The following is an 18,353-nucleotide window of genomic DNA, read 5'->3' as shown; positions in this document are numbered from 1 at the left end:
TCAATTTTGACAATGAAATGTATTTTAATAAACACTGCCTTTATAATTATTTAAAGTGCAGATACATTTTTTTGGGACACCTTATATATATACTGTGCATGCATGACTGGTTCTGCTTCTTTAGTTGGACCCTAATTGGTAGAATACAACCTAGTCCAGGAGTCAGAGAACTTGAAGGAGGATCCAGGGTAAGGTGGAGCAATTGCTGGCCCAGATACTGCTGCATTGCAATGACCTGAATCAGCAGATCAGCAATAAACTGTATGAATGACCAAATGGCTGCTTCATCCTTGCTGTTCTCCTGTTTTTCCAAGAATCCTCCTTGTGGCCCACCCTAGTAGGAAACATAAGGCAGGGAATTCTGGGAAATGTAGTTCAGCCTATCCAATTTGACACATTACAAAGCCATCATGTGAGTTCTCCATACATATTTGTTGAATGAATGAATGAATGAATGAATGAATATTGTGCTGCTGCTTTTGGAAGTTTTCTGGTTGTCAGAACACCCAATCCGGGCTCTACCTCTTACAAGCCAAGCAATTTTGAACAAGTCACTTAACCCTTTGAGTCACTTAACCCCTTGATTTCCTCATCTGAAAAACTCCAAGAATAACCCATGTTCTGCCTATTTAATGGGACTTTTATAGGGATCAGTTGAGGTGGTCTGAACAAAAGCACTGTGAACATTATGAAGAGCAAAAGAAATGTGATTTTGTAGTATTGTATTATTTTAATTATTAATATTGTTATTAATACTTCAGCTTCCTAATATATCATATGGAGTTAACAGTTCCCAACTAATTTACCTGTTAGGTAAGCAAGGAAAATAAAGTTAGATGAAGTATGTGGAAACACTCCGTCAGCTTTTCCATGGCATAGTTTTCAGAGGCAAGACAGTTATCATTCCACACTTGGTTATATTTACACATTGTTTTATTTCTGGGCTAAATGGCTTAGAGGGACAAGTGTGTAATTGGAGCCATTGGTGACCTTGGGAACTGTAGGGCAGTGGCCATTCCTTGGATGGGAGTTGTGGGCACTGGATGAGTTTTCTGTCCTGTAAATCTGGGCTTGCATTTCACAGCAGCCGAACTTGCTCAGCAGAATGAAGAAATCCCTGCGGAAGTTCTTGGTGAAGATGGCATAGAGGAAAGGGTTTGCACAGGAGTTGATGGGGTAGAACAGGACCAGGAGAATCTTTGACTTGGACACGGTGATGAGGGGCACTTTGAGGGAGGCAGAGATGGCAAAGAAGGAGATGGGTGCCATGCAGAGGAAGTCTGTGAAGATGAGCACGGCCATGCGCTTGGCAATTTTGGTATCACTAGAGGAGGACACGATGTTGGGGTTCCTCACTGTGAGATAGATGTGAATGTAGCAGCCACAGATCACCACAAAGGCCAGGACATTGAGCACAAGCAGGGACAGAACATAGAGCTGTGACAAGGGGCTGTCAATATCCATGGGCAGGCAGATGCTCACCTTCATGTAGCTGCTAATGCCAAAGATGGGAAAGAGGGCGACTGCAGAAGCGAAGATCCAGCCTCCCAGCATGACACTGGCAGCATGGCGGAGCTGCACCCTACATTCCAGCTGCATGGCATGGGTGATGGTGTGCCATCTTTCCAGAGTGATGGCTATTAGCGTGTAGACTGAGAGCTCACTGGCAAAGACAGTGAAAAAGCCGGCTGCGTCACAGCCTGCTCCAGTCTGCCAGTCAATGGCATAGTTGTGATACTGGCTTTTGGTGTGGATATCGACAGATGCTATGAGCAACAGGTAGATTCCAATGCAGAGATCGGCAAAGGCCAGGTTGCACATTAGGAACCGGGGGACTGTGAGTTTGTATTGGCTGGTAATCAGAATCACCAGCACCACAATGTTCCCAGTGATGGCCAGGATGCTAATAAACCATATCAAGATTCTGAGAATATCATACCCCATGATATCTTCACATGGATTGAATGCATCTGGTTTAGGAGAACAAGTCACATCAACCACTTCACTGCATAAGCCATAGTCAAATTCACTATACATCATGTCAAATCCTTTGGCGTAACTGGACTCATCATCTTCTGCCAAAGAGATTCTCTGACTCCTAGCCTGAGTCATACCATCAACTTCTTGCCTTAAAATAGATTTGTTGCAAATTGGATGACGCTCAGAACTAGAAAAATACACAAAGGAATAGAATCAGCATCCTGGATCCAAAATGGCAGATATATCACTGTCTTTGCATAGGGTAGGGATGATGGGGTTTCTTTCTGAGATTTCCCCCCTTTCTACCAGTCTGTCTGCCCTTGAGGCTGAGATCAAGGGTTAATGCTGCTTACTGTAAATGAGCAGAACAACTCATGTATATATTCCTAGAGTTAGATGGCCCACTGGGGAAACCATCTGGCCACAACCTGAATGTGGGGAGGAAGGCGCCTGGGACTAGCTAAGCCTTTGCTGTTAAGTGCAAATAATTTACAGATTTCATATCAACTCTACTTCTTCCCTCCCCCATCTCCATTCAGCTATCTTTTAATATGCCCGAGTAGTGTCTATTCCCATTCCTATACTCTGTACTCAGGTCGCTGGACAGTTTTCTGACTCAAATGAGAACATACTTGCTTCTTTTATCTACATAAATTGGAGGATCTGTCTGTGGTTAGTTCCCAGCCAGCCCCCGTCCCTGGCTCCTTGATACTTAGTGTATTGGGAGACCTGCTAATTTGCTTGAAATGTTACTGAGGCTCCTATTATTATCTCACTCTCCAGGGGCCACAGTAGGCTTCAGACATGCATTTGTCCACAGAGTAAACCTGGCTCTCTCATATTAAATTGTTCCTTAGTGAATGTGCCAAAGAGCAAATGCAGGTTGCAAGAGGCCCTGATTTATCCCAAGATTGTAAGTCATCTCCTAGGAGCTGGCTCTTCTTGGGCTCACTTTTCAAACTCAGTTTTCCTTTTATACCCAAATGTACAAGAGGCCTTGTCAACAGGATAGGGGGACTTTCATAAGTGATGTGAATGACAGCCAGGTCAGAAATATTCTACCCAGACAGGTGAATTGCACAGGTAGAGACAGAGAGGGTAACAGTTCTGTTTTGAAGTGAAGGCTTCAAAGGAATGGGGATGTTTCACACTGGGTCTCTTTTACGATGGAACTGGGGACTTTGAGTTTGTATTGGCTGATAATCAGAATCACCAGCACTATGCTGTTCCCTAACTCCCTCCCTCCCAAAGGGACAAGCTCACAGCAACGTAAATGACTGCCTTTCTCTCAAACCTTAACATAGTTTCATGTGAGCGGGAAGCGAGTGTTAAAACTCTTCAAAGACCCTCATAAGAAGGAGAGAATGGCTGAGGGAGTGGAGGAAGTAGAAATACCATTTGAAAGTCAAGGGTGAGTGCAGCCAAGTGTCCCAACCTGCAAAGACTGACTCCCCACCTAATGTCTAGGAGCAGGGTTGTTAGGGAGAATCCTTTCCTCTCTTTTCTTCCTCTGAGAAGTGAGTTGGTTTGCCAGGAAATCATTTTCTCTTGGCCCAAAGGATTCTCTCTTTTTTGGTTGTTGTTAGAGACTGTGCCATCTTTTGTTTTAGAGAGTAATAGGGCTTCTCACATCAGTCATGGATGGCACAAAGGGGGCTCCACAGTTCACATACATGTAATTGAAAATGCACAGAAAATCTTTTGTTTTAGTCAGAGATCTTACAAGAAAGGCGATGCAAACTCAGAGATAGGCATAGAGGGGGCAAGAGAATACTCTGTGCTCTTTATTCTAACTTCTGACTCCCAAACCCTGTCACTGCTGTCATTGGATCAGTGACAACACAATCTACGAACAGAAAGTAAGTAATCTGGTTTCTGTAGACTCTAATCTGTTCATTGGAACAAATCTGGCTTAACCATCTAGAGACAGCCTTCACTTCCCGGGGCTGATGTTGGATTCTGGGAAGATTCCTACTGTTGATAACACTACCAATATATTTTAAATATTTATACTTTCATTTCCCCAAATAGAAGTGACCCAACAACATGAGTGCAGAAAAGGTAAACAATGCATGTCTCTGAGAAAAGAGTAAAAACAAAGATGGAAACGAGGGAAACAATATCTTGCCCCTGCAGTCTTTTTGCAAATTCTAAGAATCAGAGAGTTGGGAATTTAGTTTAGGGTCAGTTGAGAAAGTGGTACTCTCAGACCCTGATAAATCAATGAGCAGAGATTTGGGAAGTGCATGGTGGGGTGGCCCAGAGCCTGAGCTTTGGAGACACATAGACCAGAGGGTTTGGATCTGAGTTTGGTTGGTGCTAGTTAAGTTCTTTACTGTCTCTGAGCCCCAGTTTCTGTCTCTGTGGGAAAGGAATAGAAATAGCACTGTTACCTTTGTGAGAATTAAATGAGATAAAGGTGCAAAGCATTACAGTGCCTGGCAGTGAGCCCTCAGCAAGTATCAGCAGTAAGAAGACAGATGATAGTGGCTACTATCATGCTGGGGTCTAGGCCCTCTGTGGGCACTTAGAGGCATATGTCATTGTGCATCAGTTAAAAAGATAGCTGTGAAGAAAAGGCCTAGATATGAGAGAAATTAAATAATAACAAAATAACAGTGCAAGCTAAGTATAACTATGACAAGGAACTAACTGGTTCAGTAACAGATGAGGGGTGTGGTTAACAAATTCTTTCGGTGAGAGGCCAGGAGGGCCACTGACCAAAACCTCACAGTCATGAGGGCCTAATATTTACACTTTGGGCATTTCCAAATGAGGACTGGAAGAACAATTTCATCCTACAACTTTGAACTCGAATCTCATTACCAAACTACACCTAATATGGTATACAATGAAATGACACCATTAAAAATATCCTGTGGTTATCTTCTGAATAGCATAACTACATTGTTTTTGTGTGTGTAAATGTGCCAATTAAAGACTAAACACCCACAGCTATTTTCTTTTGTTTTGGCATTTTTTTTTTTTTTAGAAGAGGCATGGGCCTCTCCTTTGCTGTACCCGATGGGCTCTGATGGCAAGTTACCATAGGGACCTAGAAAGGGTGAGAACTGAGTGGCTGGAGGGACCAGGGAAGGATCCCAGTGATGGGACAGTGCAAGGCCACCCTGGAGATTTCTGGTTGGGAGAGCCCTGAGGCTACATGTACACTATAGCAGGCGGCAAGACCAGAGGAGTAGGAGCAACATAGTAGATAATATATATTCCTGTGGCATATTGGCATGGGGCCCAACAACATACCATGTGCTGTGCTTGCAGTGATCTTAATATCCTTTGAGATTTCGCCCGAGAGGCCTTCAGTTCCAGGATTTTGGCAGTGAATTGGTATATTTCTTGCCCTGGCTAGAACAACTCTTGTGTGGAATATAAAAGAGGCAAGCCTCCTGCCTCAGCCCAAGCCCTTAAGAATTTTAGTCATTTGGAAGAAATTCCCTGGCCCTTGAGCTAATTGGTGAGGAGTGTCCAGTACTGGATTGTTTCCCAGTGAATTTGCATGCAAATTCTGAAAAGGGATCCCTTTCCTGAAAATCTTTCAGATGGGTCTGAGGGTGAACCTCTATTTACTTCAAAACCACTTTAAGATGTTTTGTTTGTAGTTTTTTTTTTGTTTGTTTGTTTTTGAGCAGACAATGTGTCTACATGAGCAGGTCAATGCACGTTAAAAGTTGCATAATAGAGGACACCGCATTAAAAAGTGAAATAACGCCGTAACCGGTTTGGCTTAGTGGATAGAGCGTCGGCCTGTGGACTGAAAGGTCCCAGGTTCGATTCCGGTCAAGGGCATGTACCTTGGTTGCGGGCACATCCCCAGTAGGAGGTGTGCAGGATGCAGCTGATCGATGTTTCTCATCGATGTTTCTAGCTCTCTATCTCTCTCCCTTCCTCTCTGTAAAAAATCAATAAAATATATTTTTAAAAAAGTGAAATAACAGCACCATAAAGCTGTATCAGTGCTGGGCTACCATATAAAAGTGGTGACAAGGTATCACGTGATTGAGTGTAGTGCATGCTGTGGATTGTATCGGTTCAGGGGTGGGTGAGAGCCCAGGGAAATCCTGGTATCCCATAATTCTATCTCCAGTGGATCCTTTGAATGTCTGGAACATGTGCAAGCTCCACAGTATTCCCTCTTCACTCTCTCCAGATCCTGGCAATGATTATTTCATTTTTTTGTCTTTGTCCAGTTATCTTCTAGGCTCTATTGGGATCACTTTTTTTAATCTGACCAACCTTGAAAGCCAAATGAACAGATGTCCCAAACTTTGTTCTCCCTGTGAGGTGCTAAAAGCCAAAGATGGATTAGAGAGGTTTAGCGTGGCTGGGATGTGCCATGGATGTGTGTGCATCAGTCTCTGGTGTGGTCTTTATGCTTCTTCCCTCCAAAGTTGACTTTGGTGGTTCCTGGGACACTTATGGGGCAAAGAGTTGGGACTTGAAGGATAAATCCATATTTAGAGGAAAAAGGGAAGAAATATTAATTTAGCATCAGCCATGTGTTAGGCACTACACTTGGTGTTTTTCATGTTACCTCATTTAACACTTGGTAGGTAGTCTACCATGGGGGTAGCCTTCTTCCGTGAGCCCATTTTCAGAGAAACTGGAAACCCTCCACAATACTGAGGCTTTGATCTAGAATATGTCTAAGGGCTTTCATCAGGAAGATCTCGCTTCTAGTGGATTCTCTTAATGCCACAGGTACATAGAAGTTGTGGACCAACTTCTGCATTGGAGAACTCCCAAGCAAGGCTCACGGGGTGGGCAGGAGAAGACTCACATTTTCTGTCTCCAGTTTGCAAAGGCACAGCAGTGGCTGGGGTAGGTGAGGCTGGCCTCCGTGAGTGCAACAAGCTTTTCTAGACTGGGAAGCTTTTTTAAGTTGTAAGTTGACCTGGCCCGCAGCTTCTTAAGATTTTCTAAGCCATAGCTAGGCAGAGAATGGATCCTGGTTCTTGAAATATCTCTAAAAAGAGAAAAAGTAAACATAACCTGATTACCATGGGTCTAAAATTTTCTGCTCCATTAACAGGCAAAATAGCAGACACAGCAGTGATCCTCTTACATGGGTGAGGAGGGAGACTCCAATTCATCCAACATACCTCGGTCAGATCAATATTCTGTTAACAGGAATTTGGTTCAGTAGAAGCCCTGACCCTTGTGTTTGTGGTAGGAGGACTTAAGTAACAGGACACATTGAATTCTGAATATACTTTCATCCTGGCTGATCTGGGGCTTAAATGTAGCCCTCTCCCTTTCTACAGTCTATAGAATAGACCAACAAATTTGCATAGAAGTGAGGGATTCTGATAATCTCCTTCCCACTGTGAAACCAGCTTAAAAATAGTTCTGATAAGCTGGGGTGGAATCTATGGCCAAATATCAGAAAAGGGTGAGAAGAGAATACACTGTAAGGGGAAGAGGAGTCTGGTGGGTAGTAGAGACACTCTCAGCACAAAGTCAAAATGGCAATGACTTGCCTGCATATGTATCCTGCCCCTCTACCTTTCAGATTTATGGCCTTGCTCTAATGTCACTTCTCCATGTTTCAATTTCCTCAGTTATAAAATAGGAATGATAATAATCATATCTACCTCTGAAGGTTGTTGTGAGAATTAAATGAGCTAAATAAAATACACGAAGAACTTCCTGGGCAAAAGACAGCACGTGGCTAGCAGCTATTATCCATAAATTAATAAATCTCTTTCTCTCTCACACATCACATGATCAGAGACAAAACAGCAAGATTTCTGAAACACAAAATTGTGAGCAAAGTGGAACAATTTAAGCTACTAAGTTTTAGGGTAGTTTTTATGCAGCAGTGGCAAACCAAAGCACACTCCCATTGAAGTCTCAGTGATTCCATCATCTCGATCACTTTTACCAGTTGTAGAAGTATTTTTCCTTGAAAGCCAGGAGGAGCACAATAGCATTAGGTTTGTAAGCTTTCTGCTTCTCTCACCACTTACTATCTTTTGCTTTATAAAGTAGCTCTTTGTATTTGCATTTTATCTCTCCTAGAGGGCAGAGGGTTCCTTGCATTCCAAACAGTGCCTTTCACATTGCAAGCACCCAGGAAATGGTTGTTTTGTTTGAAGATAGGCTGGGGAGTAACACTGAAGGATTGGGGAAGGGAATAAATAGATTACCCCAGTCATCTGTGATGTCTTCTAACCTCTAGCAATTACAAAGAATCGTGTACCTTGTATTATCTCTTCTATGCTTTCATATTGTTTGACTTTTCATGTATATTTGTTTTGTCTCCTCGGCCAGACTTCAGATGCTCTAAGAGCAGGGATTATTAAGATATTTTTGTGTGCTACATCATATCTGGCACATGGCTGTGCTCATGAAATCTACTCAATAGATACTTGAGCAGAGATGCCTCAGCATCATAATAACAATGAGAGGCTGGAGCAAGTCTTACAGGGGAGCAATTTAAAAAAAAAAGAAATATGCAACATAGACTGAGAGAGGAAATCTGGATTTAAAGGGAGCTCAGCAAAAGGGTGTTTCTGCAGCAGGCAGCTGTTTGTGACTGACAGCATCAAAGGCACCAGGAAAGGAGCAACCTTGCGCAGTTTACAAGGAGATAGAATAAATAGGATAATGTGTGGGGTGGGTTGACGTGAATGCAATCCAATGCCTTGGTGTTTGATTGGGAACCTATTAGGGAAGCTCTGGTGCCTTTCTGTCTGCTCAGTGTTCTGGAGTCAGCTGATTCCTCCTTTTCAGCTGCAGAATCTGTGAGCTGCTGTCATTTGCACCAGGTGGCTTTGTTGCCATGAGACTAAGGCATCTTGTCAAAGTCCTGGCACCCAGATCTTCTCCTGGTTGATGTTGAAAGGAGGGAATGGTTGGTAGACACTTCAAGAATTTGATAAAGCAAAAGACTTTAGTAAAAGTGGTTCCTGGGTGGTTGGGAAATAAAAGTGTTTGTAGATGTGTTTGCTTAAAGGTTACTGGATACTTGCTGAAGTTAGCAGACATGGAAACTTTCAAGACTTCTACATTTTGGACTGGCAGAGAAATATTTCTCTGGTTTCTCCATGGAGTAAGAAAAGTTCATAGAAATTTATGTCAGCAGTGATAAAGATAAGAGGATACTGTTCCGTGTGATTTGACACTTAGCAACAGATAATATTCTCTCTCTCTCTCTCTCTCTCTCTCTCTCTCTCTCTCTCTCTCTCTCTCTCTCACACACACACACACACACACACACACACACACACACACACACACAAATACAAACACATGGGCACACAGACACACACAGTCCATTCCCTGGCTATGATTCTTCCCTGTGGCCTGGAAATCTAATGTTAGGTTTTAATTCCTGTGTAAAAGCACTTTCCACTCTTAGGATGCAAACATCCCTGGGGGAGTAACAAAATAAGACATTATCAGTTATTCACATCTCATGGAAGTAGGTTATTATGATTATAGGATAAGGTAGGCTTGTTGAGAGGCCCAGAGCACCAAGTGTGGCAGTGAAAGGTTTTCAGAAGGATTATTCTGGGCAACTAAGATTAATTATTCTGGATGAAAGGGGGGAACCACAGGATGGGATTTGAATCTTAAAAGCCAGGTATCAGAGTTTAGAATTTATATAAGCTGAAAAATGGCTTATTGAAAGCTGTGTTTTTATAAGATTAATCTTGAGAACCTTGAGCCTGGCATATAGTAGGTGCTCATAAATACTTGTTAAATGAGTCAGAAGGAGAAAGGATTGAAGATAGGAAGGAGACAAAGGCTGATGCAGAAGTTTAGGCATAAGCTAAGAGCTCACCTTCCCACCCACTGTCGCTTCATCTGTTAAAAGTCACTGTATCACATGACAGAGATTTATTGGACACCTGCGATGCTACTATAACCTGTGACAATTTCTGCAGAGCTTATTGTTCTGGGCAGTGACATTTGTCCCTCTACAGGATACTTCAGTGCAGGTACTATTTGTTTTTAAGTCCCTTTATCCCCTATACCTAACATAGTATCAGACACATAGTAGGTACTCAATCAACATCTACTACATGTATAACCTGTAAGGCCTAATATGCTCAATTAATAGTTGCTTTATTGCTGACATGTATAGGGATGGTGGGCTGGGCAAGGGGACAGGGGTAGTCTTGGGTGGGCTGGTGTTTTTAATCCTCATCTTCATGGTTGGTTTAATGGCTGCAGTCATAAGATGCCATTCTGGTTAACATTTCAGCACATGCTACGTTCTGGCAGTGACTGGTTTTGAGAATTTAAATCCTGACATGTACCAATGGGAGTATTCATGGATGATGGCTGGCGCTGAAGAGATTTAGTAATCCTAAACTGTTTCAACATTGTTAGGATTCTTGATTTTGAGATGTGAAGTGGAGAGGGAGACAGCAGTCAGTAATAAGACGCTGAGTCAGGAGAGGCAGGAGTTAAATTGTGCTTTGTGCCCCGTTTAATAAAGTGTGTTATAGCTAGCGCCACAAATTTGATTTGAACAATTTCTATTTTTCCCAGCAAAGATGTTATTATAGGTCAATCATTTCCATAAGTGCCAGCACATTTCTGGTGTGTACTACACTGACAGATGGTTAGAAGACCTCTCTTTCATGATCCCAGGCGGAATGAAAAGGCAATTTACTGTCTATAGGACTGTGGGTACACTGGTAATGGAAGAGAATCTTTCTTATACAAATAACTCAGTGTTTGAATCTCAACTATCAAATGAATCTGAACTATAGCCAAATCAATTTGATAAACTATCAGAATATGATTGTACTGGCTCCAGCTTGCAAAGGCAATGCATTAAAATTTTCCCACAGGAAACTGTTTCCTAAAGAAACAGCAATTACTTGATTGCTTAAGAAAACAAACTTGAGTGAGTTCAGAATATCAGGTGAAAACTCAGATGGCCACTGGCGTTCAAGGTCAAGACTCATGAGGTGGAAATCAGGATGCTAGGCTGCTCCTCTGAAACCCGATGCAGCTTGTCTGTGTGCCCCTGGCTTTCTCTGAATCTATTTCTCTTTGCAATGGAACATCTCGCCCTTGTACCCTCGGGTGTCCAGAGGCTCCCTGTTTTACACTCAACTAACATTTTTGCCTTCAGGAAAGGAGTTCTCATTGTTTGGGTGCCCTCCCCTGAACTCCCTTAGGATTCCTTGCACATGCCTGCTGTTGTGGAGGAAGATTCACACCGCTGGCTCATGGAAGAGAATGTATAGAAACAGGGCGAGGCTTCTCATGCCCCAACATTGGTGCAAAGGCAGTGGTTCTGTGCTGTGAGGACCAGCAATGTCAGCTGTCCTCCCCCCTAGTCCTGACTTGCTGAATCAAAAACTCTGGGTGTGGGGATCCGCTCTCGAGGCTTTCCCCAGCGCTCCGGGTGAGTCTGATGTATGGTCAAATTTAGAACCACTGCTTGAGGGCAGTTGTGCACCATCTCACTGCTGAGATGGCTCATAGCTGAGCTCTACTTTGGGAATTGCCCTTGTTTGACTTACCCAAGATTTGGCTCCTGCCCAGGGACAGCCTGCACCCTGTAACTGCTGATGAAGAGGACTGGCCCCTTGCCTTAATCCAGTACAACTTTGCAGGGCCATCTTAACTCCAGAGCTCCCTGTGGGATCAGCTGAGGCCTCTGTTGCAAATGCATTGCTGTCAACTTCCCTCTTTGCCTGAGTTTTCTTCCATCAAGCACTTCCCAGTAAACCCCCTGCATGCAAATATCCATATCACAGTCTCATTGGCAGGGAGAGGAATCTGACCCAAGGCACAGTCCCGGCACTAGCCTGGGTGGCATCTCCTGTGGGCTGAGCAGTCTGTGCACACTCCTTCTCCTACCCATCAACCCACAGCACCTGGAGTGGGCAGGTCTTCTGCACATACCTTACCAAGTAGCTCCCAGGCCAGGGTTTAGCTTGGGTTGGCACATCAGGTTGCACTAGTAGAAGATGGGAAAGGCCATAGTCCTAGGTCAGCAAGCAGAGAGGCTGGAAAGACATCTGTGGGCTAACCTAAAAGCCCCAGAATAGGAGCCTTGATGTTAAGGTGATCAATCTTCTTCCCTCTAAAGGGAGGAGAAGGATACTAGCAATTACTATAGGATAGGCGGAGATCTTGGCCAGGATCTTGCATATATATGCTCATGCATTGAGATTGAAAGGCGGAGGAATGCAGTATCATTCTTTACCCTTTTAAGTCATGGCAAGTGCTCATAGTTCCTTTGGATTTTCTGTAAATTTCATTTACTTCTTTTTGGCCAGGTATGTTCCTATGGTAAAAAGGGTGAAAAATGGGCCTGTAACTTGAGGACCCTCCACAGCTGCCTGTGGTGGTGACATCCCTTTTCTTGCCGGCCATGTGGTCAGGCAGCGGGTGGCCTCCGACGTGTTCTCCATCAGACCCTCTGAGAGCACACACTGCACACACTGTGCCTCAGCCTGGGACCGGCTTGTACAGCCACAGGAGACAGTCTTCTGTGCTGTGTGTATGTTCTTGGGCTGGGAGCCTGGTATTTATAATTATTCCCTCCTCTGTTTTAGTTCGCAGCCAATGGCGGGGGCCTTATCTAATTAGATATATTTCTGTACTTGAGGTAACATGAGATTGTGGGCATACATGGCACGTGAGGCAGAAGACCTAGTTCTGGTCCAAGCTCTGTGGCTTATGGTGGCAGTGTGATCTTAGCAGGTCACTTCCCAGGATAACGAGCGAGTTGGGGATTCTGTCCAACTTGAATGTTCTCGGTAGCAGTCAGTGGTGAAGGTGCTATGACTTAATAGTGCACCTGGTACAGGTGACATATGGAAAGCTATCCTTCCTATCACAGGTATGTTCGGCCATAACAGAGGGAGGTACCTTTAGGAACATTCAAGCATCTTAGGGATTTTAGCTATGTGAATTGACAAACTGCTTTTCTGGCTGTCAGAGATGTCCAGAGCACTTTCTCTAAGTTTATTTATCTTCCGAGTACGCTAAGAATAGGAAACATTAATTAAGCATTACAAGTTCTAAGTACTTTGTGTAATTGGGCCCATGGACTATGCCGGGAACTCTTTATTTGTTATGCTCTTTCCTATTTGGTGTTAATAGCATGCATCATGGCCTGATGTATTGTTATATGCTTAGTTAGGGTCTGACTGGCCATTATGAGAATATAAGCTTTCTGTGAGAAGGAGCTTTCTTTTGTCTCCTGCACTATATAGGGTGTATGGCACAGGGCTGGTTCTTAACATCCACCTGTTCAACAAGTGAATATATAAATATACACATACACACATTTACGTACATATATGATATTGTTAAGCCTCCAATAGTATTAGGAATAAGGTATTATATAGTTTTTGCCACTTTATTTTGGTGAGGAAATGACGGCTTGCAGAGGGGAAAGAACTGGCTTTAAACCCAGGTAGTCTGTCTGGCACCTCCCCTTTCATCATGCTCACACTTCTTCCTTTTGCTTATATTTCTTTGAACTTTTTTTCTTCAAAGAGGCAGAGTCTCATGTACTGGTTACAACACATCCTTTGTCATCAATATCAACCATTTTATGAATTTCTGCTTCACCCTATAGGGCAGTGATGGCGAACCTTTTGAGCTCGGCGTGTCAGCATTTTGAAAAACCCTAACTTAACTCTGGTGCCGTGTCACATATAGAAACTTTTTGATATTTGCAACCATAGTAAAACAAAGACATATTTTTGATATTTATTTTATATATTTAAATGCCATTTAACAAAGAAAAATCAACCAAAAAAATGAGTTTGCATGTCACCTTTGACACGCGTGTCATAGGTTCGCCATCACTGCTATAGGGTCTAGTGTTATTTGTAAACACACTAAGCCCAAATAGGGAAAAGAACCTAGAAGATACATAAGTTCCAGCCAGAAGAAGAATATAAGCTTTTTGGTGAAAATGAAAGTGATGTTGACAGGTGATAGGTAGGAAACCACACATAGTATATTATACTGACTGCTGAATAAGAGGTATACTGGTAGACGAGTGGCTGCCAGATGCTCACTGACCTTAGACAGCTATATAGGATCACCTAGAAAACCTTTAGATTTATTCATGTGTTTATCTGTTTTTTTTTCTCATTATTTCTTCTTGCATCTGACTCCTTCCTTCTGGGTTCCTTCTTTCTTCCTATAGTAAATTCATCAGTAGGTGTAGTAGGTCTTGCTTAGAGCCCTGGAAAACACATTTTCTAAAAGCTCTTGCAGATTTTGGTCCTTGCAGCCATGAAGGCTGTGGGAGTCACAGAAGGAAGAATTCACTGTTGGCCGAGGGAAGAGGTGGGAATTAGGATGACCCTGTGGAAGGGCAGAGGCAGATGAGAAGAGAATAAGGGAAAGTCACTCCTGGAGGGAGAGAGGGAGATGTAGAAGCAACAATAGAGACAAAGGTGCTGATGCAGGACTATGAGGCACTGAATGAATCCCAGGAGATCTGGAATTGAGGTAGCAAGGATTCAAAAATGGATGTGTGTGTGTGTCTCACTGGGTGAGGAAAAGTTCTGTGCATTTTGGATAAGGAAGGAATGTGCTCTCCCTTCCAGGGAAGAGGAATCTGGCAGAGTGGTTAGGAGTCTGTACTGAGTCAGACCAGTTTGGTGTTAAAGTCCTGCCCTAAAATTTGCGCGACTGTGGATGAGTTAGTTAACCCCTCCAGGGAAGCCAGTTTTTCCTTCTCTAAAATGAGACTAGTAGGGTCTACTGCAGAGGTTATTATAAGGACTAAATTAGAAAAGGCATTTTACACTTTTAAAACACTGGGACTTGGTAAATGCTCCTTAAATGTTGTTAATCACTGAAAGTTAGAATGTGGACCAGCCCTAAATTATCCCTATATTTTGCAGATGACAGATCAAAATTGACCTGGATTGCCAGCCCTATCTTGAAGCTTTTATGAATTGGAGAAAGTTGACTTCTAACTTATTTTTACACGCTGATCTCTTGTGCATGGTAATGGGACAAGCTACTCACAGAATGACTGGTCCAGAGGCTCCCTGGAAAACATCATTAGGCAATTCTTCCAAATTGTTGTTGTCACTTAGATTCCTAGGGATGGAGTGGAGGAAAGAAGAAGGGAAACACAAAGCCACATAAACATCACTGTTCTAAGAGCCATTTCCCTCTCAATGGCCTGGAAGAATAGTCAAGGGCTACTTACAGCTCATCTAGTTGGGTTCCATTGAATGCACAGCTGTGGATTTCTTCAATCCCATTCTTACTCAGCCATCTGAAATAAAAGGCCCATTAAAAAACCAATAATGTCAGATGCAAACAATACAAGGTTTCATAATTGGAAGCACTGGGGCAAGGTCAGACAGTGCAGGTTAGTGACAGAAATACAATGACACCCTAAGGCTTGGGGATGGGGTGGACGGGAGACTGATTTATCACTGCATAACCTTTTGAAATGTTTGACATTCGCATTGTGTGCATGTATTACCTATTCAGAGAAATAAATGAAATTTGATTTTGAAAAGGCACACTTAGGCATAGCAGCCTGGATCCTGTAAGGTCTTGGCACACATCATTTGCGTGCAGAGATGATGCCATGGGGGAGCTGATGGAAATCCTCCTCCCGAAGGACAGAAATCAAACGACGACTGAACAACTGTTTATAAGACAGCGAACATTTTGTATCACCTTTCTCTGAGGCCTTAAGCCTCTTACCCATGCTCACCCACAGCAGCATGCCTGGCTGTCATCACAAAGTGATCTAATTAAGCTGTCACACAACCTGAACATCTCCTGTAACCCACAGGGACCCGGTTATTGGAGGTTTGTGGAGGTGGCTCTGGGTTAAGCCAGAAAGGAAGAGAAATCAATTACAGACACTGTGGGTTGTGGCGAGGTGAGGTGGTGTGAGTGAGCATGGAGGAGGCTGGATGTGGAACAGGCATCCTGACTGTGCAAAGGTCAGTGAGCAGGTTTCCCTGGACAGGGAACCCAGGGACACCTTGGGCCATCAGCTCTGCATTGCTGTGTTCCTGGGTGGATCTGGAGACAAAACTAAAATCCAAGGGCGGGAGAGCTTAGCCCAAAGAGCCTCTGACCACCTGCTTTTGATGTGCTGTCAGGTTCTTTTCCCTGTGGGGCTTAGTGGGTTTACAAATAACACTGTTCACAAGCTGGCCCAGAGAAGCTCCTGCATACTCGGGATGCTAGCTTCTAGACTGCAATGGATCGCTAGAAGGCGCCGATAATCATAGGAGAACAACTATGATCTTTTTCTTCCTCCTGGAAGCCAGTTTAGCTGAAAAATCCAGACCTGAGCAAGATAAATCTTTTAAAGCATTAGCATTCAATTGGTGGCTTCTGAAGGTTTAGGAGTAGCAATGCACCTCCCCCCATATCCTGCCAGCCCATCCCCTACCCAGGAGAAAGCCTGGCCCAGGCACATCCAGCCTCCTGACTTCTTTGTCAGCCCCTCACAGAGAGTGAGAGTTGCTGGAGCAGCTGCCCCTACCTGTGGGATCCCTAGGGGTTTTTGTATCAAACACAGGAGTCAGCAAACTTTTTATGTCAAGGGCCAGTTAGTAAACTTTAGGTTTTGTGGGCCAAGAGGCAAAATGGGGATTACTACATAGATACATTATAATATTCACTTATAAAATAATTTCCACAAAATTTTTGACCAAATTTAAAATATAATAGTAATAATTGAGTACATTTTTTTTGGGGGGGGGATATAGGTTTACTATTAAAAATAGTAATTGTTTCTTTCCATGGGGATAGCATTTGGCTTAATGTAGGTTAGATGTAATTGCTTCTATCATCAAAATATTCACTTGTAGAAACCAGCGTTAGCTCATGGGCCATGGTTGGCTGACCTTTAATTTAACACAGGGCTGTGTAAATCCAAATGGGCTCCATCTGTTTTTCTGTAGAATAGATATTATTTTCTGAACACATATGTCCTACAAATGGATGTCACTATGAATAAATAATACACAAACCAATTTAAAAGAATGATTATATTCAAAGTAGCCCTTTTGTCTTAATGTATTATCTCAATCAACAGATACCATTATATGGGGTGGTGATGGTGGTGGTGTTATTTTTTATGTCAACAGTGAATCATCATACAAAAAAACAAACTGTGTCCAGCACTCCTAGCCTGGGGTTTACATTAGGCTGTCAACTCTCAAACAACTAACACAGAGAAGACAACATTTATTAACTACATTCTTAGTCTCTTAAGAGAAGTATTGCTGGTATTAAAATAAGATGATGATGATGATGATGATAGCAACAATGCTGACAGCAATGATGAGAACCTGGACAGAGCATCAGCAAAAGATTAACCAAGTCATGGTGTCCCCTGAGTGTTCACTCAGTAGAGGGTTAGGAGGCTCCAGAAACAGTCTGTCTTCAGCCTACAGAGTCAAGGTGCTGGCCCACGGAACTTCATTGAGAGGCAAGCAGGTGAGATGGAAGCCAATGAGGAAGGAAGGAGTGAGCCTGTCTTGTGGTCAGGGTGTGCTGGGAACTGGCATGCATGTAACCTTATTTTTTTTCTGAATTATGCCAGTCTGCTGATTGGCCATAACTAGGTACTTTCTCCATTCAGACCCTCGGGTTGTAGGAGCAGATGGTGGTGGGGAAGGATTCGAGGCCTCCACACGGTAGGCTTTTACTGCTATTTCCCCCAAGGCACTAGTCAACTGACAATCCTTCATTATTGGATATATATTTATAAGTATATATATCTATATATATATCAGTATATATATCTATATCTATAATAATAAAAGCATAATATGCTAATTAGACTGGACAGCTGAATGACCTTCCGGATGTCATTCTGGACATCCTTCCAGACGAAGCTGCAGTGGTGGGGGCCGAGGCAGAGGCAGTTAGGGGTGATCAGGCAGGCAGGTGAGTAGTTAGGGACAATGAGGCAGGCAGGCAGAGTGGTTAGGGGTGATCAGTCAGGCAGGCAGGTGAGCGGTTAGGAGCCAGTGGTCCTGGATTGTGAGAGGGTGCAGGCCAGACTGAGGGGACCCCCCCCCCCCATGCACGAATTTTGTGCACTGGGCCTCTAGTCTATATATCTATATCTATATCTATATCTATATCTATATCTATATCTATATCTATATATCTATATCATCTATCTATAGCTATAGCTATATCTCTATATCTATATCTATATCTATATCTATATCTATATCTATATCTATATCTATATCTATCTATATCTATCTATCTGAATAGGGCCTCAGGATTTTGAAAAATGCCAATGCTATGAGAACTTTTTCACTCATCAGCGCCATTTGTCATGCATTTTTTTTTCTGCATGTACTTGGGTGTCCCTGGTGGGAGGAAGTGCTCCTGTGTACAGTCATGGCACCCAAACT

General features: G+C 43.1%; 1 protein-coding gene across 1 annotated transcript in view; it reads right to left on the bottom strand.

Annotated features, from left to right (window-relative positions):
* Positions 1 to 933: 933 nt before the first annotated feature.
* FSHR (follicle stimulating hormone receptor) overlaps positions 934 to 18,353 on the bottom strand; it is a 136,777-nt gene continuing 119,357 nt past the window's right edge. Inside the window, exons 7-10 of the mRNA XM_059660769.1 lie at positions 15,155 to 15,223; positions 14,968 to 15,042; positions 6,776 to 6,961; positions 934 to 2,167 (exon numbers count right to left, since the gene is read on the bottom strand). Coding sequence (XP_059516752.1) covers positions 934 to 2,167; positions 6,776 to 6,961; positions 14,968 to 15,042; positions 15,155 to 15,223 — 1,564 coding nt within the window. The remainder of the gene's footprint in view (positions 2,168 to 6,775; positions 6,962 to 14,967; positions 15,043 to 15,154; positions 15,224 to 18,353) is intronic.

The sequence above is a fragment of the Myotis daubentonii genome, chromosome 12 (assembly GCF_963259705.1).
Source record: "Myotis daubentonii chromosome 12, mMyoDau2.1, whole genome shotgun sequence".
NCBI classification, from domain to species: domain Eukaryota; kingdom Metazoa; phylum Chordata; class Mammalia; order Chiroptera; family Vespertilionidae; genus Myotis; species Myotis daubentonii.
The sequence above is the reverse complement of the archived record's forward strand: the minus strand, read 5'-3'. Positions and strand labels throughout refer to the sequence as shown.